The 21,986-nt window shown below is 48.5% G+C and overlaps 1 protein-coding gene across 2 annotated transcripts in view; it reads right to left on the bottom strand.

Annotated features, from left to right (window-relative positions):
* Nucleotides 1-5,546: 5,546 nt before the first annotated feature.
* Nucleotides 5,547-21,986, bottom strand: part of LOC126570585 (nitric oxide synthase) — an 84,062-nt gene continuing 67,622 nt past the window's right edge. The window contains exons 12-22 of one of the 2 annotated variants that reach the window (XM_050228456.1): nucleotides 16,059-16,203; nucleotides 13,108-13,212; nucleotides 11,584-11,622; nucleotides 11,014-11,421; nucleotides 10,687-10,935; nucleotides 10,166-10,313; nucleotides 9,932-10,101; nucleotides 9,436-9,864; nucleotides 9,217-9,354; nucleotides 8,950-9,141; nucleotides 5,547-7,934 (exon numbers count right to left, since the gene is read on the bottom strand). In XM_050228456.1, coding sequence (XP_050084413.1) covers nucleotides 7,821-7,934; nucleotides 8,950-9,141; nucleotides 9,217-9,354; nucleotides 9,436-9,864; nucleotides 9,932-10,101; nucleotides 10,166-10,313; nucleotides 10,687-10,935; nucleotides 11,014-11,421; nucleotides 11,584-11,622; nucleotides 13,108-13,212; nucleotides 16,059-16,203 — 2,137 coding nt within the window. In that variant the 3' untranslated portion in view covers nucleotides 5,547-7,820. The remainder of the gene's footprint in view (nucleotides 7,935-8,949; nucleotides 9,142-9,216; nucleotides 9,355-9,435; nucleotides 9,865-9,931; nucleotides 10,102-10,165; nucleotides 10,314-10,686; nucleotides 10,936-11,013; nucleotides 11,422-11,583; nucleotides 11,623-13,107; nucleotides 13,213-16,058; nucleotides 16,204-21,986) is intronic. The other variant, XM_050228457.1, reaches the window with a different exon arrangement.

Below are 21,986 nucleotides of genomic sequence, written 5' to 3'. Positions count from 1 at the left end.
GATGCTCTTGGTGGCCAGTTAGGGAAGGTTAAAGCGGAATTCGTTGTCGCGTTTCGTGGCTACACCGGCTGGATGGCGTTAGAAATCCGGAGACTAGTATAGATGCTTCGTGTGCATCAATCACTTCCACCGCCTCGAAATCGTGCGTTACTTTTCACTCACTTTCGGCACACGGCCGCACCGCGTGTGTACAAATTACGCGCACAAGCACCAAAGCACACACCAAAACAGCCGCCACCTAACTAACGCGCACGTTTTCACTGATGATTTCCCTTTCAACACACCAGCAGCACCAGCGGCAGCCAGGTGTTTCGTACACCCGCCGGCGTCGTTGGATTTCTTTCAAACTGCCCAACGCCACGTTACCGCGTGTACCGAGTGCACAGTAACACTGACCAGACAGGCCGGGACAGAAGCACAATTTGGACGCTGCAGTTCGGTGCCGGAGCGGAGCGAAATCGCGACTAGGATGCAACTTGAAGCATTCCAGAGCAAACCGCGTTCATGCAACACCTCAAAACGCGCGAAATGCGAACCGTAGTAGACAACCCCGGGGAATTATTACACTCGAAAAGCACTAAGGTAATGGAAGGATTTTCCGTTGCAATCCTCGTTGAGCTGCACTTGAACAGTTCTATCACGACACGCGCGCGCGCCCGTTATGAAAACGGTTCGTTCAGGCGGGCGTTTGAGGGCGGAATGACACCGAGCGCGACCACCACACGGCGTAATATCGAGATCGGACGGTGTGGCCGGCCAGCAGCAGGTGTGTGGTGCAGGCGAGCTGCGTCCGAATGTAGCTGATGTAGCAATACACTGAGACAAGTTTCTATAGCCGCACCCACAATTTTCAAGTATCTTCCAAACCGTTTTATTATTTCTACTTCTGGTTTTGGGACGTTTTTAAGGAGCAAAACATATGAATAAAACCGCCCAGTCGGTCGGAATTATTTCGATTTTCGACTACTTTTTCGATCAAGTGCGAAACATGCACTGACAACTTTTTATAGCCGCACTTGCAAAAAAAGTCAATATGTGGCGATTTAAAAAATAAAATCTGAGAATTTTTTTAAGGCAAAATAGTTAGTTGACTTCATAGGGGGTTCTATGGCTTGAAAAATCCTTGGAGTATTTAATTTTGATCAATTTTTTTTATAAATTTTGGGTACATATCTACCCACGCTTCTTAAACTGCTACATTATGCTCATTTGTGCTACTGTATTGTTTTACTGTTAGCGTCCTGTTAGCGTCCTGTTAGTCTCTTAACAGGACAATTTGAGTGGCGGTGAGCGATTTCTGTCACATGGGCGAGCCCGAAGTGCGAGCCCGAAGTGCGAGGCCGAAGTGAGAGCCCGAAGTGAGTTTCAGCGCACCATGCGTTCGACGCGTGCTTTTAGGCCAAAATTATATCGACTTTTCGCATTTTTCTTCCAACAAAATACAGTTTAACTGTAAAATACTGTACAAAACAGGGTGTTGCTTTTTTTTTTATAAACCTTTCGATCGTGGAGCGCTGTCGATTTAGCGAGACACGCGCGAGCAATTAGTTGTCTAATCGTGGGCGGGCGCATCATTACGAAAAGGCACGTGTCGTGGCTGGAAAAGGGAAGATACTTCCGAGAACCGTTCTAGTCACGGTGTATTTACGCCCGTTTTGTCTCAAACAAGTAGAAGATGGAGATTGAGTGACACACTGACACCTTGAGATGCCAAAAAGGATTTCCTACTTTATCAGCGCGCATCCCAAAGTCTCCTAAACTCAGATTGCAATCACATGTGAATCGCATGTGCCACGTGCGATGCCGATTGTCGAGTAGAATTCGCGCGACCAAAATAACTTGAAAAGCTCAACAGCATCATGATGAAGGGGCTTCTACTTGGGCGTTCTCGTTATCATCTTTTTTTTAAGTGCGATCACGTCACGATGGCTTCACATGAGGGAAGAAAATCCCGCATAAAAAGCACAATTCCCCACGAACACGGCCCGGTAGCCGGCAGCTGCCTGCTGTTGGAATGTGGAAGATGTTGCACGACCCGAGATGATCGATATGATAAACTTTGATTGATACGTTAATGGTCTAGCAGGAGGACGGAGAGGACGTTTTACAGTTACAAACACGATGGCCTGTGCCTGTCCTGGGCCTGGCATGCGATGCGTTTCTGCAATCGACAAATCACTGGACTGGTATATGTTCTGTAGAAGAAGCACCTCGCTAATTATGTCGACGTCTGCACTGCTAAGTGAAGAGGCCACTGAGGAATGCTGCAATCCGTGCTACTGGCAGGCGTGTCTCGTCATAAATACCTCGATCTAGAACTCATTGAAGCACGGATGCTGTTGCAGTTGCTGTCCCTCGCGTTGATCGTTGAAGTCTCTCGTCCTCTGTTGAGGTGATCCAATGCTAATGGGAATTTCACTGGAACTTTTACCCCTAACCATCGTCCTCTCTTTCTCTCTATCTGATCTCTCGATACCATTAATCATCGCCTCCTAAAAGATCGTGTCCGCCCGGCGATCGACGCGATGTGTCAAAACAAGTCGATCAACAAGTCGTCTTCGCTGGCCGGCCGGACCGGGCGGACGGAATGGGCGGTCCACACCGTCTCTGGCAGGAATGCCCCGGTCCCACGAGGTGTCTCGTCACGATCGGAGGCTGTCTCCGGTGGCGCCTCGTTGATTGCGTGCGCCACCACACCCGCGAGCTTGATTAATTGTCGATCGCGCCTGTCTGGGTCGTCCGCCTTGTCTGCCTCCATGTCTCTCTCTCTCTCTCTCTCTCTCTCTGCTCTTCGAAACCTGTCCCGGACAAACCTGAGCACACCGGGAGACATAACGGACCTTCCGCGGAAGGGAGGAAGCATTCCAATGTCATCCGCAAGATGAGGCGCCTCCGGGGCGAACGGGAGCTCGTAAACCCGGAGCCGTTCGAAGAAGCCGAGCAGGATGGATATTTTTAGCGAAATGGTTTCTTCCTGGCCGCATTCCCGGCCCGGGGGACCTGTTGGACCGAGTGGGGTGTTCCGGATTCCGATGCCGGCGCCAGCGAAACCAGGTTTCGTTCGAAGCTGCCGAGGTGTTTATGCGACTTGCGCTCCATCATCGGCCTCGACCTGACTGACTGACTGACTGACTGTCCCTGTCTGCTCGATCGCTCGAGCGGGGTTCCTGATTTATGGCACCATTTTTGTTTTGCGCCGCGGCGGCCGTCGTTGTCTCACCATCAACGCTGATCTCTCGCCGGCTTTCTACCGGATATGGTGGCCGAAATGATTGGTGCGCCCGAGTTCTTTGCTTCCTGCTTTGGGTGTCTTTTGGGAAAGTTTCGGTTCGGGCGGCGCTCCAAGCCCTGAAGGTCGAATGGATCGAGTGTTGATTTTACGAGGGAACCACGAGATGTTTGTCATACGAAAGCGATGCTCGATCACATTGTTATTTGCGCAGACCCTTCATGAAACAAACATTCCTGATCGATCGTTCTAGTAATGGATCGCTCGATAATCGCTGACTTGTTGATTACCTATTTATAGTCAACCGTTTTTGCAGTGCTATCAATGAGCTAAATAGCGAATAGAGCCGGTGGATAACGGTAGCATCACCTCATCGCCGATACTCGTCATCGATTGGTCCGCGATGCCAACATGTCTGCCAAATATATTCGGGAGACCCGCCGGCCAATTTGGCCAATAATGTCTACCAAGCAATTTAAGTGGTTTTTTGGGGGCTTTGGGTCAAAAGCCCTCCACCGAAAAAAAGGGACTCCACCGATCGCAAAGCGGAAAACGTGAGAAGTTCCCATCGACGGGCATCTCAGCTGAGTCGGCGTCTTTGCAAATGGATATGGCGCGATCGCGATAGTTGTTGGTTTTGCGTTTCGCCCCTTTTTTTCACCGAGCACCGAGAGGTTCACCACGGAGCCGTCCATTCAAACCGTTTCACCTTACACGCCCCCGGGGGGAGGTGGGAGGTTCGCAGTCGCGCGCCAATCGATGTGAAACGCACGCAGAATTATGATTTCGATTTCCGTTCAGCGAGTTCGGTTCAGGTTCGTTCGTATTTGTTCAATCATGAGGTTCTTCCTCTCTCACTCTCTGTTCCTTTTGTCATCTTCATAAAAAAAAACGGTGCCAACGAGTAATCGCGCGCGTTGTCGTCAAGTGCAAGTGATTTTGCATAAATGCACATAAAACGCCAAAGTGGAACGGCATCTTCTGGCGCTGCAGTCCTGGCCGAGAACCGAGGGCGACTACGCCGTTGTCAACCGGTCAGCGGTCAGCGGTCAGTGGTACTGTTGCTGCATCGAGCCATGATGCCCCAGGGGTGTCGCATTTCCTGGGCAACGGCACCAGGAAGTCAGATGAGCGCGAATGTGAATATGAGCTTCCCGTTTTGACCGATCGTAAGCCGATCCACCCCGGGCCATCAGGTCCGGGTCTGTTCTAGAAGAATGGTGCAATGTTCTCGATCATTCTCTACGTGGGGGAAGGGGTGGATTTTGTTGTCACAGATGCAGCTTCCCCCCGAGTGAGCCAAGAAGACGCGCATGACGCGTGCCACGCACGATCAGCACCGCAGTGCTACTGTTGGGAGTGCGTTTTGTTTGTTTTACAGTCAGCTATTTATCTGCGAAAACTGAGCGAAGGCGGTGGAAATTGTATCCAAACACAAATTCTGCCAACGTGCCGAGAAGTATGGCATTGTGTTCCAAGAAGTGTTTGACTTGTGTGTGGCCATGATACATCCACTCTGTCGCTTGTTTAGACTAACGTGCGCTGGAATATGGGTCATAGCCGTTAGCAGTTGGCACTATAGTGGGTAATTGTTGACGAAAGTTAATGTTCATATTGAATGATCATTATATTGAAATGCATTAATCAGGTTAAGGATTTTTCGCGGGAATAAAGACATGGTTACTGCGAATGTAGTGCATAAATTAATAATTATAAATGCCACGAGATGATAGCTTTAATAAACTTTGCACCAAGTAGCCACCGAATATGGCGTAAACTGCATTAAATTCTAGTTGAAGTGAACCAACTGTGGACGTCTGAGGATGTCCTTGCACTTGTCCCTAGTAGCGGACTGGCTATCGATTCACCACGAGGGCAATATGCCACGGGCCAAGAAATTGTTTCCTTCCTCCAAATGTGGTGCATACTCCGGGCTAATAAATAGCTTCTACCGCCCAGTACAGTACGGTACAGTACGGTCAAGGTTCCAGTTCAAAGGCCCCCCCCGGGGGGCAAATCGATATTATACTCCCAACTGTCACCATATGTACTGCATTCTTTCCCTTCGCGTGACAAATGAACTGACGAATTTAGGCGGATTTTTTTTGCCGAAAGTTGTGCCTCGACGAATTCTTTACGGGAATATACTCCTCCATGTCGTGGTGGTGGCGTGCTGGACAACAATTACCATTCAAATTCAGGGGATTTATCGCATCGGTTACATAGAGGCCACCCTGCCAGGATGCTGGTATTTTCTTTCTCTTCGCCCACGAATAATTCAAACATTAAAGACACAGCATATGCCTTACGAGCGTCCTAGTCCCGCGTGTGATAGATATTTGCGTTTTATTCGTTAAACCTTTTTCGTTTTTGCGTTTTCCAATCTGAATTTGCTAAACAGAGCCAACGTTCGTGGTGTTACGTGTCAGAAAATGGAACTGCATTCGTTCTCGAGCGATTCTACTTTCCTGTCTTTCCCAATATGGTGTTGGGGGCAATTGGGGTACAAGATGTTCCGTAGCATTATCGGCCTCGCTCGATGCAGGTTCCGTAACACTCCTCTGCTCGGGTCTCGATTATGGTCGAATAGAAATCTTTTGAAATGCTGCTTAAGTAGCGCATGTAACGGGCATGACACAGACAACGACGGTTTGCTCTTTTGTGCGCTGAGAGAGAATAGACTTTTTGAGTGAGTGTGATTTCAAGAAAAAGTCGAGTAAAGTGCCTATCCAATAGGCGATGGCGTCGGTGGCTTAGGAATAACAGATGTATATAGCTTTATCGTATTCCGTTTTGTTTTTTTTTTGTTCTCTTGTTGCTGTAGGTTCTGTTTTTAAAGTCGCTCACCCGCGTAGAGGTGGGCTTTGGAATGGGTGTGTATAAGAATAGAATCGAAATGTATAATATGTATAATATGTATAATATGTATATATATAATAATTTTATATTTTTGTATCTGTATAGCTAAGTTTTTTTTGTTTGATTTGGTAGAGTTGCATGGATCATTTCGTTTCTTCTCCTCCTCTTACTCCTCTTTTTTGTTGTTCTTCTTCTATTTCCTCTTCTCCATTTGAGTTTAGCTATCTTTGTGATTTGATTCGGTTCAATATTGTTCAATATAAGAGCTGGAAACTGTTCGGTTGCGCTCACGTGTCCGTTCGCTGTCGTTCGCTTTTATGCTCCTGTGCGAATTGCGGTTTACATTAACCAGTTATACACCTAGATACAAACACGTACACGATATACAACGGAGAGTTAGAGACAGGGAGACACATCCACCGAGAGTTAGTTAAAAGCAAGGATACGATCAGCGACCTTCTTCCTCATCCGATGGTGGTGCGCTGCTGTAATTTGAAGAGGCCAACTTCCGTAAACTCTTCCTCAATCCATTTCACATGTTAGATTTTTCGTGTTTGGTGTGACCGAGGGTCTGTCTGCCGATTTTTTCAACAGTAAGGTAAGTAATAGTGGCCATACCATCGCTCCATTGCTTCTGTAAAATCGTTTCTAACGCTAATCGAATATGCATCTTGCATTCGCACTTCTTCCTGTTTGCCGCTGACGCATTTCTACTCCCCTATCTAGCTGCATGATCACAAACGGGCCCCTAACAGAAACGTGTTTCAAGCGTTTCCGAAGCGTGTTCCCAAATATTTCCATTCCCCCCTACGCCGGTCGCTCGCACTCGCAGGCTTCTCTCCCTCAATTCCTAATGGTCTATCCTACAGTTCAGTGTGCATTCTGCTGCATCACCCATCTTTTATCACTTCCCAGTTTGCGAAGATAGGATGCATGAGAATGCATTTTGCGGGTGCATGACTCGAATGACTCGAATTAAAATATACATATTCCTTTGATGTATCTATATAAACAGTGAAACATGTTAACTTGCAGTTAAAAACGGTAAAAGTATGTGTAGCGTTTGTTTGGGTTTAGGGGTTTTTTTTGATCATTTAGGACGCGAAGAAAGACACTTGTGCACAGATTCGAAGAGACAGCGCGAAGGCCCATTTGCACATCCCGCTGGCTTATGCTTTAGCATAAAATTCGCACTGTAAGCATATCGTACATAAACAGCAACGCAATGCGCAACGGTAGCAAGTGTGTATTCTGGGTGTTTGTTAGCAGTTATCGTTCAGTTTGTTTGGTCTGCCGCGAATATGTTATGAAACTCTACTGCTGACCATTGTTCGATGTATAAGATTAATGCATTCTCTTCCCGAGGAGGATCTGAATTTGATTCGCTTACTGGTAGTAGAATGGTGCATTTTGTGGAATTTGTGAATTAGTCTGGTGCAACATCGAGAGGTCGTTAATTGGCCTGAAGAAGAAAAGGTGCAAACCGATCGCCGTAAGGCGGAGCAGAGAGCTCTGGATAAACTTGCGCCACTGCCCAAAAAACACCCTCGTGGATGGGGTACTCCTATTTTGGTTTATGCTTACGGTTTAGGGTAGGAATTGCTTTCTTTGTTCTTCTGTTCACCGCGACCATCTGCTCCATTCGATTCGTTCCACCTTAAATACTGATCATGTCTGCCACCATCTCGTATTGCTCGTTGTTGTTTCTTTGGCCCCCGGGGGTTTTGGTTGTTTAACTCGAACAGGACTGGCCCATCCGAATGCGGGCGTTGGCACGTGATTTGTTGTGTATTTCGGCTGTCCGCAGCGTGATACCGAAGATGTCCTCGTGATAGCGATTTTCGTCCTAGAAGAAGAAGCAATAATAAGTCTCTATTAGTTGCGTGAAGATGCAAAGTATCGATCGCCCTCTCATTCTCGGAAGTGCAACACAAACGTATGAAATACCCATCCGTCACTGCTCCAGTACAGTGTGTATCGCATGGCAATGACCGTACCGGAGGACGACGCACGTGGAGATGACGTGGGAAACGATCGATTGTTTCGTAGAGCACCAAGGGGATATCGACATCGACTGCCTTCCGTAAAACATGAAGCGCCAGGTCAGTGGGGAGACCTTCACCATGCGCTACGTGATCGTAATGCGCGTTGCGTTCGGTGCGCTGTCTTCAAGGCGCCCGAGCGATTGATCAACCGATCATTCGATTGATCCGACTGCGCGTGCGAACCGATCGGTGGTGTCATTAGCTGCACGTGCAGCACGTTACTTAAAATGTAGGGGAAGTGTGGTACTTAAGAGGTTTATCACTGGACGGAATCATTTGGCAAGTATCTACAATCCTTCGTTACAGTTCTTTATGACTCTTCGTGGTTTTGTCAGGGATTTTACGAAGGTATTTAGATGAAACTGTCACTCCCAATAACAGAGAAAACAAACGTAGATGTTATTTGTCGATCGAACAAATTAATGTTCTCACATTGGAACGCGACAACGATCGTCATCGGGTGGACATGGATTCCACCGTCGATCGGAGGTGGCCGGAGCACGTGCCACGCGCCGCTATCAATATCGTGAGATCGCGCCATCTCCATTAAGTGTGGCGTCTGCCGCGATCATCGCCCTGGGCCACACACAATCAGGTAAACACAACATGCAAAACGCAAGGACACGTGGCACGGCCCACGAACCATCGATCGCAAACGAGTTCGTGCGCGAGCAAACAGCTAATGCTGGCGCATCACTCGACATCATCTGTCACTGCACTTCAAGTGGCACGGTGGTCGGTTCATCGGCAACGGCGCTAAGCTAGACGGAAGGCCATAGTCACGACTTCCTCATCCATCTTCCATTCGGCGCTTACCCGCAGCGTCAGCATGTACTTCTCCATCTCGGTTTCGGTTTTGTTTTCGTACGTCGCCAGTATCTTGCGCAACGTTTGGTACACGTGCTCGGCCATCGTCACATCGCCGCACACGTACACGTGGCCCTTTTCCCGCAGGATGAGCGGTGCTATCGCGTCGGCTTCCTTGAGGGCCAGATCCTGGACGTACGTCTGCAAACGGGGTGGAAATAAGTATGGTTTGCTCTTCGTTTCGTACTGATCTACACTCTTCTCTTGATGGTATACCTTTGGGATGTCTTTCTCGCGTGACAGCGCCAAAAACACACGATCCAGGATGCCCTGTTGGACCATTTCTTCCTTCTCGTCCCGGTACAGGTCTAAACTGCGCGTACGGCTACCGAAGAACAGCCACACCTTCGGGATCTGTTGGTGGAATGAGTGAAACGGATATTTATCGAAGTCATTTCCTCGTGATCATCGTATTCGCTTCCCATAATCACTTACCTGTTCACCTATTTCCAGCTTCCGGTAGAGCCACTCCTGCCAGAAGGAACGGAACGGTGCAATCCCGGTACCGGGACCGATCAGTATGATCGGTTTCGTCGGATCTTTGGGCATGTGGAACGAGGGGGCGCTACGCACGAACAGCAGCAGCCGTTCCTGTGGATCCAGATCGGCCAGATAGTTCGAGGTGACACCGTAGTGTTCGGCCCCGCTACCATCCTGTGCCCGGTACTTGACGATCGCTACCGTTAGATGGATCTCGTTTGGATATTTGCGTGGCGAGGAGGAGATGGAATAGAAGCGGGGCTGTAGGGGGCTCAGTTGAGCCACCAGAACGGCCGCCGGTGGATGGCAGGAGGGAAACTCTTCCAGCACCTCCAGCAGATGTGGTAACTTCCAGTGACGCCAATCCTCATACACCGACGATTCCTGTTGGAGCGTTCGAGAGAGGTAAGGCTCAGTGAATAGGTTTCTAGTACGCGCCACGGTTACTTACATTCGCCAGCATCGTAAGCCGCTCTTCGTCCGATTTTTCGCTACAGCAAGTGGCCAGATAGGTGAGCAGCTGGCGTGTTGGTGGCGTGGTTATATCCAGATAGCGCGTCAGCAGTGTACGCAGCGAGCAGGACGGGATGCGTTCATGTGGTTCCCAGGCCTTGTACACACCTGGGCAAATGGGAGAAGGCGTGAAAGGAAAAGCCTACAACACTACTGCAAAGCTCATCATTACCGTTTGCCGTTTGCTTCTCTTTTAGCAGCTGCAGTTGAAGTATTTCGTCCGGATTGGTGACACCGACCAGCCGTTCGATGATGCCGTCGACAATATCCTTTCGATTGGCCGGGAAAATGCCGACATGATCACCGGGTTCGTAGTCCACCTGAACAAGGGAAAAGAGAAGTTAGTTGAGAGTGGTGGCCACAGAACCCTACAAAGGCTGAAAGGAGGAGTGCGCAAGCTCAGTCACTCAAAGCCCTTCGGAAGTCGATTCGATCGGGGACGCCTCCCATTTCCATTTGAAAGCTTCACGATTTAGCAATTAAATTACACAGCGAGAATTATTCCCGAAAATCTAACAAGAAAGTAATAAATAAAATAACAAAAATGTCCTCTAAATGCTATTTCATGCACTTCATTCAAATCCATTAAAAATTCCAGCAATCTGTTGCGCTTCAACAAGCAACACGTGCTCCGGAGAACTCACTCCCCTCCGTCGAACCGAACACCGACACTCAGTGCGCTCGTATACGCACCCCTTCGGCAACGATTTCCACGGAAATGGTCGACTTTTCCGTCTTGCTGTCCTGTAGGCTGATGGGCGTCCGCTTGACGCGACACTCGATGGCTTTCTTGTTGTGGTACTTCGACAGTGCCCGATCCAACGGTTCCTCCTCGCTAACGGGCGTGTAGCGTACCGTCTGCTCGTTCAGCTCGTTCTGCATCGTGAAGACACCTTCCGAGAGTGTTTCTTCCGGATCGAGACAGAACGTTTCGCAGGCAACCTGCACCAACAAAACCAGAGCCAGCGTTAGGTGGGATGAGCAAGCACACCACGGCAGACATCACGGCCTGGTGCCTACCTTAAACACCTCCGGGGCCCACTTGCGGAAGGCCTGCTCCTGGCCGCAGATTTCATCGCCGGTGGCCAGCTTCAGGATACGCTCGCCACCCAGCTCGCCGAGAATGTTGTCGAGATACTTACCGAAGGCGGCAAAGTTCGGATAGGCGGACGAGCCGAGCGCAAACACCGCGAACCGTACGTTCGACAGTGGACCGAACGTTTCCTCCGAGAGCGTATCGGTGGTGGAACCGCGCAGCGAATCCAACCGGTCCATCTTGCGGACCCCCATCGGGCCACATTTGGGCAGCTCGCTGCGGGAGTTCGCCTTGATGAAGGAACGGGACGAGGCGGCAATCGACAGCTCGCTGTGCCCGTGGTTGTTGCCACTTTCGTGCAGCTTCATCGCGTACAGATCCTGGGCAAACAGCTGTTCAGAGGGGTGGAAGAGAGATAGAGAGTGAAAGAGATTTGCTTAGTTTGATGATAACAGAGTCGTGATTGTAAAACTTTTAAATCTTCCAAAGATAAATTCTTGGGGAATCTGCTACGGTGTGCTTCAGGGAAATGGAAGCACCGTGCCTGTACTGACCATTTTCTTCTTCTTCTCATCCAACATCTCCTTAAGGTACTGCAAATCAAAACATAAAAAACATAAAGGCCGATAAATAAAATCATAAAGTTTAATTTGATTGATCTCTGCAGTTAGTACCGTTAGTAGCGTTGCATACCTGTTGGCAACCATGTTAACTTCTTATCTACTGCTGTTAGTCAAAGCGTTAAAACAACTAAAGAGCTTAAAGTTTATCGACAACGATAGCACGAAATATCGAACGAACGAGGTGAGTTTATCCGAAAAAAAAAAAGGAAGGAATTCATAAATAAAGATGAAGGTATTTCATTTTCCAAAAAGCGAAAGGATGCGCGACGAAAGAATGACACCGCCTTACGCCAAGGCGCACCTTGGGCACACAAGCGACAGTTCGTTCAGTTGTTAAACCACTTTTGACGTGTGATTTCATCGCTCTCATCGCTCGTAATACAATTCATTATTCATGCTCGCGGGGAGCCGCTGAGACTGGCAGCCCGTTTGCTGCTGGAATGGACAAGGGGGCGTTGAAGTAAAGATGTTCGAGTGGGAAAAATTGCGTTGCTAAAAATATGATTTCCCAAACCGGACCACCGGTGGCATCGGTGGAACAGAGGAAGAGGGCGTTAGGCGGATAAGATTCCCTAGTTGCTGTTAGAATGGTATTAATATTGAATGCGCTGACATGATCGTTTTCCGTTGATGGGTTAGCCCTCACAGAGAGTCATTTGTAGTGACTTTATTTGTTTAAAAAGCAGATAATGAATTGTTGATCTTGCTGTTAGACGATTCTTTTTTAGCGAATTCTTTCACCAGAGTGACTGTTGACAAATTGGTGGTCGACATTTTGTGAACGCTAATTGAAATGCCTCTCGACTCTGGTGGCTGTCTCAAGATGAAGATGCCTAAGGCAAACCCCCCGCCCGAGAGCCATTAGTGGGTACGATTTACGATCGGAAGACGCAAGCAATTAATTTGTCGGGTAGTTGGCGAACCTTGTGCTTCTCAACCATGGATGCTGCTGCTGGTGTGAACATAACGATCTCATCACTTCATTAGCTCGCTCAACTCGACTGATTCCACTCCTGCAACGGTGTGCTTCAAGTCAAATGAAATCCACCCCAAAAACCGTTGTTTTCGCCCTCGATTTCGGGATTTTGGGGCCATAATTTTCCTAAAGTACCGCAGCCGCATGCTTCGAAAGATGAATGCTCTTGAAGAGAGAGGGAAGCGGTTCCACTTTTGCTTCGCCTTTAAGGACGCCTCTGGAAACGCCAAAACTGTTACAAGCCAGCCAATTTAGGATTATTGTTTTACGTTGGGGTTAGCTTTTTGTGTGCTTCTGTGGTTAATTAAGCACCGTTTCGAGTGTTTTGGTAGGCATGAAGCGCTGTGGTCAGCCTACTCATTCCTATGCTTTCCCAACCAATTAGAGCGTATTAATGTAGCGAAAGCATTAAAGGGGTTGCTTGCTTCCTCGCAAAACAAGGGAAACCACTGAGGCGAGAGGAGGGATACATCACATACCTGGCCATTCTCCGGTGGATCTCCGTTGCCGAACGTGGAAGCAACCAGCAGCAGCAGGGCCTCGTGTTCGATCGACGAAATGTCGTAGTCCGCCATGCTGTAGATCTGGAAAAGGGGAAATCGAAATCAAGATAGTTATGGTACGCTCCCAAGGTATGCTTCCCGGAAGTAGTACGGAACAGATATCCTCGGAATCCGACGGTTAAATAGTATTCGCGTTCCGTGTTCCTTTCTGACGAATGCTGTGCTGTGGTTGAGCATCGTTGGGTTGGCATCGTTCTGGTCGATTGAAACTCATCCGTTCCGGGGGCGCCGCGGTGAAGGCGGGAAGGTTTGTGTGTTTGTGAGGATAACATCGCCCATTGGAACAGCACCGAAACCATCGGGCCCATTCTATTGTACAAGCATATACACACAGGCGGAAAATTGGGGGAAACTAAGGAATGATTGGCTCGCAGAATTATTGTTTAGCGAAAGCAATCAGGCCGACTGATGGAGATGAAAATGAACAGAAATTGGTAGACAGTGTAGGACGAATATTTGTGGCATCCGCTGCTGCAAAGACGCCCCTCAACTTTAATCCGAGATGATGAAAACCAAGACAACGCTTGCTGTTATGCATGCAGCCACGTGATTTGCGAGCGAGAAAATGCTCTAAATTTGACGGTATTCAACGGTAAACCATCAAATGAATCGCACATAAATCCGTGCTTTAATTGTTCATACATTTCACACAACTTTCGCTAAATTATGGAGCCCAGGCACCAACATATCACTGTTACAAAGCTCCACGGATGCTCCGTGTTGCTTCCAACAAATTGCTGCATCATAATTTTTACCTCGTAAGCCACACCATTCCACCGAATGGCAAAAATAACCAACACCCCGAAAAGGATTCAGCAAACAAGAAGCGTTCCCAGCGGTGGGCCATGTAGTGTCGGAGTATGGAAATGATGCCGAATAAAGGTCGGTGATCCCGTACCTTTAAATGAAAACAAATCACTCGCCCTCGGATTTAACACCAAAGCATCGTACCGTTCCGGGTGAGCTTTCAATTTACGTGCCAGACGTACGTAGAAATGCTAAACGACCGGCGATGATGGAAGGATGCGGTATGGAAAGGTTGCTGTCGAGGTTACACTGCCGCTGCGCTCTCTCCTGGGTCAGCATTCCTGGCACAAGGTATTGAGGGGAAGTTTGAAGCGTAAATATTTTGACAAATATTTCCTTCCGAAAATCCATGCTTTTGATTCGACGATTTTCACAGCTCACCGAGTGCAAGGCGAATGATGAAAAGATGCATGAACGGCACAAAATATGCGAACCCGTGCTGGTGTTCGATTTGGTTTCACGCGCCAGCTAGGGCACGAACTAGGCGACAGCACAGCTAACAAACATCCAACCTATCGCACAGCTGATAATAGTTATAGTGGAAAGTGGTGTTGATGTTCCCATCCAACAGTCCTCCTCTTGGGTTTCCGAAAGAGCGTCGAAAACGATGAGTAAGCCAATTCTTTCGCCCAGAACTCATCGGACCGAAAAAGCATCTCCCAATTCAGTAGCCCCTATTCCTTCGCTTCCTTTGCTAGTCTGCTCTGCCCTGCGAACCGGGAAAGTAAACAAGTGGCAAACATCAACCCAGGTTCAACCTCGCCGTTTTCAAGACAAGCAGCCTGTTCAAGGAAGCAGAGGCCACGCCATGAAGACTTGCCACGGCTCCGCCAGGGCTATTTAAACATGCAACACGTTTACAGATCCCGCCTGAGTGCTCTGTGTGCCGAGGGCAAGTCGCTGGGCTTCTCGCAGGAAATTTAAACAGTTTAAATTGTCAAAGAACGGGACGACTGCTCAAGAGCTCCCAGTCTAGAAGGAGCACTCTGGTGGACAGAAGAAGTGCCTTTTTCTCTCCCAAGCGTGTTCTCTCTACCACGAAATGGTGCAAATCTCCAGCATTCCAGCAACATCCAGCAGCTCGACGAAGATCACGAAAGCAACAGCAGCAGCAACAGCAGGTTGTGTTGGCACCATTGTGCAACAGCGCAATACCTGCTGGCAAAGCGAGGGGGACGATGAGGTGATGGTGAGAAATCGAGAAATTTTCCTGCATTATCGTCTGCACGGCTGCATCATCGTGGTGATGCTTATTTGTGGTGTGGCGCGAGGACTGACAAGCGATAAAAATAGCGAGGCGAAAGGAAAAGTCGGAAGCGAAGTTTAAGAAAATTCAATTACTTTCGTCCGGGGTGCAAGGCTGATGATGGTGACAAAGGCCATCACAGGTTTTGATAATACAGTAGACGACGTGAACGACTGTCTGAATGCTGTTTCAGGTGTCAAAAGCACACCGGGTTTGCGTTTGTTGGTCTTTGATAACGTTTGGTTAAGATTCTTTCTTCAAATCAATCCTATTATGAGGTCTCCTGCAAACTGCTTATGTCTTTATATTCCAACGCGATTTAATGGAATACCAAATGCACCATCACCCGTTGTGATCCTGCAAATTGTTATGCTTCACTTTATAAATTACCCTCTAGAAGGCGAGTGAATCTTCAATAAAAAAAGTCTTTAAAAGGAATTTACAATTCATCACAGAAAGGACACTGGTAAACGTTTTTTGCAGACCTTCCCTCGTGGTACTACCAAAAAGCAACGAAAGACAAATCAATTGAGTTGCCGCATCAAAGGCCATCGCAAAGCTCATCTAGATCTAGAGTCCCATCGATGCCACCGGGGGCGTAATCCTTTCAATCCAGTGTGCTTTTCAACGCTTCCAGTGTCCCCAGTGTGTCACCGATCCTCATTCCAGTGCGTGGTCGTGTTCGTGTCCTTGTGTGTGCGTTAGATCCAGGTTTTCTAATCAACCTTCGAGCTGTACCGATCTCGATCCGGAGGATAATCTCATCACCCCCCCCCCCCCCCCCCGAGCGATACCTCAGCAGCATCCTTCTTACCTGAGCATTGAAAGCGTGTCCCAGCAGCTCGACCAGTTGGCGCGCGTAAGCCTCCGAGCGTCCCGTTTCTGTCGCGTACAGTACCGTCGCCTTGATGCGCCGGGATAGGGCGCGTCCGAACAGTTTCGATGTAAATTTGACAGCCCTAGAGACGGGGAGAAGGAACGGAATGGAAACGGAAATGGATGCAGCAGAGAAGCAGAGAAAAAACGAGAAGAGAAAAGAAGGGAAAACGGATGTAAATTCGATTCCGTATTGGCTGCTGATGCTGATGGGAATCGAAGTAACCTGGATCACGAACCTGCAACGTTCACGTGCTCACGTGCTACTAGATTAGAAGCTTGGACTTGGGATTCAAGTGCAAAAAAAAAAGGACGGACACCAAAATGCTGGACTTTGGAAGAGTACAGACCAACTGAAGCGTGCAGGGAATGGGATATGGAGAAAGGCGGCATAAAACAGAACGAGAACCGCTGCATCAGTTCTGTGATGTTCTAGCGAACGGCAGAAGTCCTGAAAGTCAACGTGGCACGACTGAGCAAATGCCTCTTTGCAACCGTCGCTCCAACATGCATGCTGTTAAGTGTTGCCCATGGCAAGCAGGCAGGATGCACGTTGCCGTTTTCCGTGGTCCACGTACGTTTCGTGGAATACCTTCTCATGAAAAACGCTACTAGTCATGCACGTTGGAAAACTTTTCTTCCATATATCAACGTGCCACCGAAACGCTGTTGTCGACTTTCCCGACCGACCGACAGCTGGGCAATCTCGTCCCCCTGGAAGCACCTTCAACTGCAACTGCGGACGTGCAGAGGGGGATAAAAAGGTGTAAGACGTAAGGCTACCAGTCTCTGGAGTCTCACTTAACGGTCGAACGAGCCGAAATGGTAAACATAAACATCGGACCACCAGCTTCCGGCGATCAAATGTTCGTTTTCCGCTTCGAAAATCTCCACTGCAGAAAGGCGAAAAAAGAGATATGCTTTCTTTTAAGCGAAAGCGCATCGCGGAGGGAGTCGTTGCTTGGTTAAGGAAGTATTCCTTGGTAGGATTGCGGAGAATGCAGCTACAAATCACGAATGCATCTCTGAATCCCGGACCAGTCGGTGAGAATTTTTCTGAAAAATGAAGGTTTTTACCCGTTTTTTCCTCGGACCCCTCGGAAAAAAAACTTAAACATAACGAGCATATGATGGACGGCATTCATCGTGGCCGTTGCTGTTGTGGCCAGAGAGACATACAGTGAAGAACACATTACTCAACCTCAAGCGCAAAATGTGGTGTCAGTGTCAGCTGAATGGGGGATTTACTTTTTTCAACTCGCCTCTTTACGCCTTTAAACAAGACGTCATGATCCGCCTGGGAATGGCCATGGCTCAGTCAGCTCCTGCAGAAGTGTTCACACCTGCCTCTCTCGTGTGTCTTGATCTCCCACCCCAAGTGTCCGTTTGAATGCGCTCAACAATCCCATTAGGAAAAGTCATTGAATTTGATTTTTATGCGAGTTTTATGGATGCACTTTATGGGTGCCCTCGCTTCCTCACCCCCGCACTACAAATCGTTTTTCGGTGACCCCCGGGCCCAGCGCTCAAGAAGTTCGGCTAACGGTTGCTCAACTTTCGTCCTTTCGAACGGCCAAGAAGGGGAGAATGGTGCGAAGTGGGGAGCGGAAACATGGTCCATGATATGGTCAAGTGGATCAAACGAGCAACAGGAACAAGCACATTGGCGAGTCAACCATTTTCCTCGTTCAAAAAAAAAAAATAACACGAAACAAAAATCAAGGGAGGAAAAAATGTCACAAAATCCCATCGCCATTCATGCCGACAGGCAGCGGAAGCTAAAGAGCAGACGTCCTTCACCAGGGGCCTCGAGAGCAGGGGCCAGGAAGTCATCCTGTTCGTCGTCGTTCTCATCGTGGACGCCATCGCAAGTGATCGCCGTACGTGCGGACGGAGATGGACAAATGGTGCAAATTGGCTGTTATGTTAGCAATTTGATGATGGCGCACAGTACCACAGGACATGGAAGGACAGGCGAGGAGCGATTGAATGAAACGTGGCGCGCAACTTTTCTCATGAAATGCTGACCTTCACCCGCAGACCTCCCGTCCTCAAAAAACATGCCACCCACGTGGGTGTCGTGATTGCTCGCTTTAACTTTCGGTTGTTGCTTGTAGTCGTCTGGTTTAGAAGATTAGATTTTTGGGTTCTAAGGACCGGGCTGGAGATCGACTGCCACCTGATGCTAGCGGAACCAGGTGGTTACGATGGCGTGAAAGCAGCAGTACGCTCGTGGGCGCGTTAATGTTTATAAGCCATATTAAATGTATCATTACTGTCCGTCGGGTAGTTGGGTGGACGATTTAAAAATGATGCTCCATGGCGCATGGTTGCCAACACGCAAATGAATTCCTTCTTTGGACGTTTGGTCGTGCTTCTAGCCCAGTTTCCATTTTGGAAGCCAAAACTAATTCTATTTCAATTGGCGAAATCGAAATAAAACTTTAAATTGATTTCAAGTGTTTATCAACTTTTCAAATCCAACACACCCTGTCAGAGATCGGAATGATGTGGCTAAACTTTGATGGTGTGAAGTCGGTTGTTTTTCTCCAATGATTTAATCAAACACCGACCAACTGTTCCCACACGATCTAGCGCCTGCACGATCACAAACTATTTCCATTTCCTCAAAGTAAGACTTTCGGATTTGAAGCGTTGCAGCGTTAGGCAATGTAGGAGCACCAGAAGTTCCGAGACTGATTGCAACAAGCATCATACGGGCTGCAAACGGCAACATCATCATCATCATCGTTTCTATGACCTAACGAGGGAACGTAAAGAAGCGAAGCGATGCTCTTCGATGGCCCCTGGCACGTTGCTCTGTCGCATGTCAAGCGGCGTGTTACATGCTATCTTCAGCCCCCCGGAGCGACGTCAGCTTGTGCATAAAGTGTGCTAGTTCAACATTTAACAGAACTCTACGCAAAAGTTTCGCGAATTGAGCAGTACGTAGCATGTGGTTTGCTCGCTTCGCACTTTACGCTGCAGCATTTTCATTCACCACTATGGTTTCTCCCTAGTCTGGCAACATAATCTAGCATATTTTGAGATAAACTCATCCATTAAAGTGCAGATACCAAATGGGACGCGGTATCGATTAGTGGGAAGTGAATTATGGTTCGAAACACCATGGAGCAGAAGTGAAAAAGGCTTCCTAAATAATCATCTCTCCGTCGCAAACCGATGAATGGAGCATATGGAGCAGTATTTTAGCTAGAATGTACATTCGACTGACCATCCCGACAGCGTACCAGGTATTCGTGGTTCCAGATAAAAAAAAAACAGAATCCTAAAACTGCCGATCCCAGGAAACAATTCGATTTCCACGCAATGCTCGTTGATCCCGCGCCGAGCGGACGTTACTGGCCTGCCGGTTGGTATCGAGACAAACTATAGCAACAACTCTGGTTACCTACAACCTGGTTGGTAGTTTGTTGCATCGTGCTCTGTAGTCCTTTTATGTTTTTGATGCTTCCGCAAAAGCCGAAAACCGCCATCACCATCGTAAAGGCCCCGTCTACGAATCGGTGTTCCGTACACGCGACCACGGCCAACCGGAGTTTCTAAACTGCTGCTACCATTCATTGGAGTGTACGAAAGACCGAGGGAAAAAGGCAATATTTATTGGTAAATTTGTTCGCCAAAGCGTGAAAGCTGCTGCCCGTGTTTTCCGTGCCGTGCCGTTCGATTCCAGGTGGTGCTCGGTACGGCAGCGAGGGTGAGTACATGAAAATCATCGACACTCGGGACCGGGACCATCTATCGAGGAAGCATTAGCAAAGTGGCACCTCCACCATGAGTTAGGAGTACCAATGATGCGTTTGCAATTCAAATTACATGCGTTTTTCGGGGAGCAATTTTGTTAACGATGGCCCATAATGATGCAGAACCGGACCGATCAGAGGTAAAATCGTGAAAATAATAACATTTTCCGGTAGAGAATGTATTCCAAAATGCGTGCTGCAGTTATTTTCGGGAGAGTATTTTTGGTAAATTTCTAACTATTACATAACTGGACCGACTGCATACTGGTTAACATCTCAATTTAGCAGCAAATCATGATTACACCATAGGCTCGAACAATTCAATCCAACATTCTTTCGAAACCTTTTGGGCCACAACAAAATGCGTGGGTTCGTGAATCTCGATGAAAAATGCATGAAATGCTCGTCCAACCGGTCTTCTACGTTTGCGTGAAGCACTCGCCATCGCTCCGTGGTTCTGTTGTTGAAGGCTTGAAGCTCGGACTGCGATTGCTCTGCTTATGCTGCACGAACAAAGGAAGCCGGACTGAACGGACGACGCCACCGGCAGTGATCGGAATCTGAGATTGATGTGCCGTTACCGATGGTCAATTCGCAGTGCCACAGCCACTGGTTCTGACTTCATCTGGCGCTGGATCTGGCTCCGGTCCTGGTGCCGGTCCGTTGGAGCCGTGCCGAGTTCGTCGATGATTGGGTCATTAAATTTATGACTTTCCCGATTTTCGCGCCCCGTTTGAGCTCTCGCTCCGTTCGGCATTTTCCCCCGATTGTTTACTCCAACCGGTTGCCCCCAAAAACTCAATCAAAAATCTGGGGGCGACCAATAACAGACAAATGGTGCGTCATACTTACGGGGACATCACAAAAATCTCCCCTTTCGCATCCGTGCGGATTGATGTGCGAAAGGCAATGGAAAATGAGAGCAGGAAGCGGTGTAACGCTGGCTGGCTGGCTGGCTGGCTGGAGGACAAATTAACTCCAAAACATTCCTGGCGGGAACCGTGCCGTGACGGGAGGGGATTAAGCAAACTGTCGAGTCGTGGAAATGGAATTCAATTTAATTGAACAATCCTTTCGGCCCCGGAATTTCCGGTCAGTCTCATCTCATTGTTTGCCGCGTCTCATAAGCTTCGATTACGATTTCGGCCATTCGCATTAAAGAACCTGAACCGGAGCTGGACGCTCGAAACGTTCGAAGCGATAGCGGAAGTTGATTGAACAGGAAGCTTCATTCCGCGCGTCGGTCCATTACGCACCGTTACAGCGCTCGTGTGCGGCGTACCCCTTCCCTTTTAGCGACCTAATTATGATTGTGTGTACAAGGGCAACACGGGAACGCACGGAAAAGCAGAAAAAACTTCCTTTTCCAAATAATTCGCTTGTTTCAAATGGCTATTACTCGACCAATTAGCTTCAAATGGAGCAGAATTGAGGTTCACGAGCGAGTGAACAGGAAAAGGGCGGCAGGGGGACCATTGCGACCATCGACTTTGATTGTTTTGGAGCTTAATTGAGGAGCACGTCACCGTGAAGGTGCTGACAATCGTGACACAACCGTTTTAAAGTTCTTTTTCATTCTCCAACGCAAACATTCTTTCTCGACGTCGCGACCAGATTTATCAAAGGCTACGAACCGTACGAACCGTGTGCCGAAAGGATAGCCGGGCACCTCCAGCGAGGACAATGGGATGCCTTGTAGCCCCTGTGGTGCGGGGGTACTTTTTTTTTTGGTCGCTGGAAAACTAAACATCGCGTAACAGAAAGGATCTGTCGTATATTTATAAGATAACATCCTTCCGGTCAGCGGGGAGGACCGCGTGGAACCGCATCGTCAGCAGCAGTGGCCGCCGGTGGCGTTAAATCCGAAAGAAACCCCACCCGAGGCACCCGGTTGACCCGGCTGTCGGTTTTATCTACTGCGGCGGTGTGCCACCAGTGTCTCGTCAGCGTCTGCAGTGCTTGGCTTTACCGCTTTGACGATGTGACAAAGTTGTAAGAAGACCCCGTTGGAGCTAGCCGGTCGATTGGTCGTTAGAATCGGCCTCGGCGGAAATCGAGATGAGATAGAAGCCATCGAACCAAACCGGACCGTGAAGTAGAAA

Source organism: Anopheles aquasalis, chromosome 2, assembly GCF_943734665.1.
Source record: "Anopheles aquasalis chromosome 2, idAnoAquaMG_Q_19, whole genome shotgun sequence".
In the NCBI taxonomy this organism is placed as follows: domain Eukaryota; kingdom Metazoa; phylum Arthropoda; class Insecta; order Diptera; family Culicidae; genus Anopheles; species Anopheles aquasalis.
Note: the sequence above shows the minus strand (reverse complement) of the source record. Positions and strands in the feature narration are given on the sequence as shown.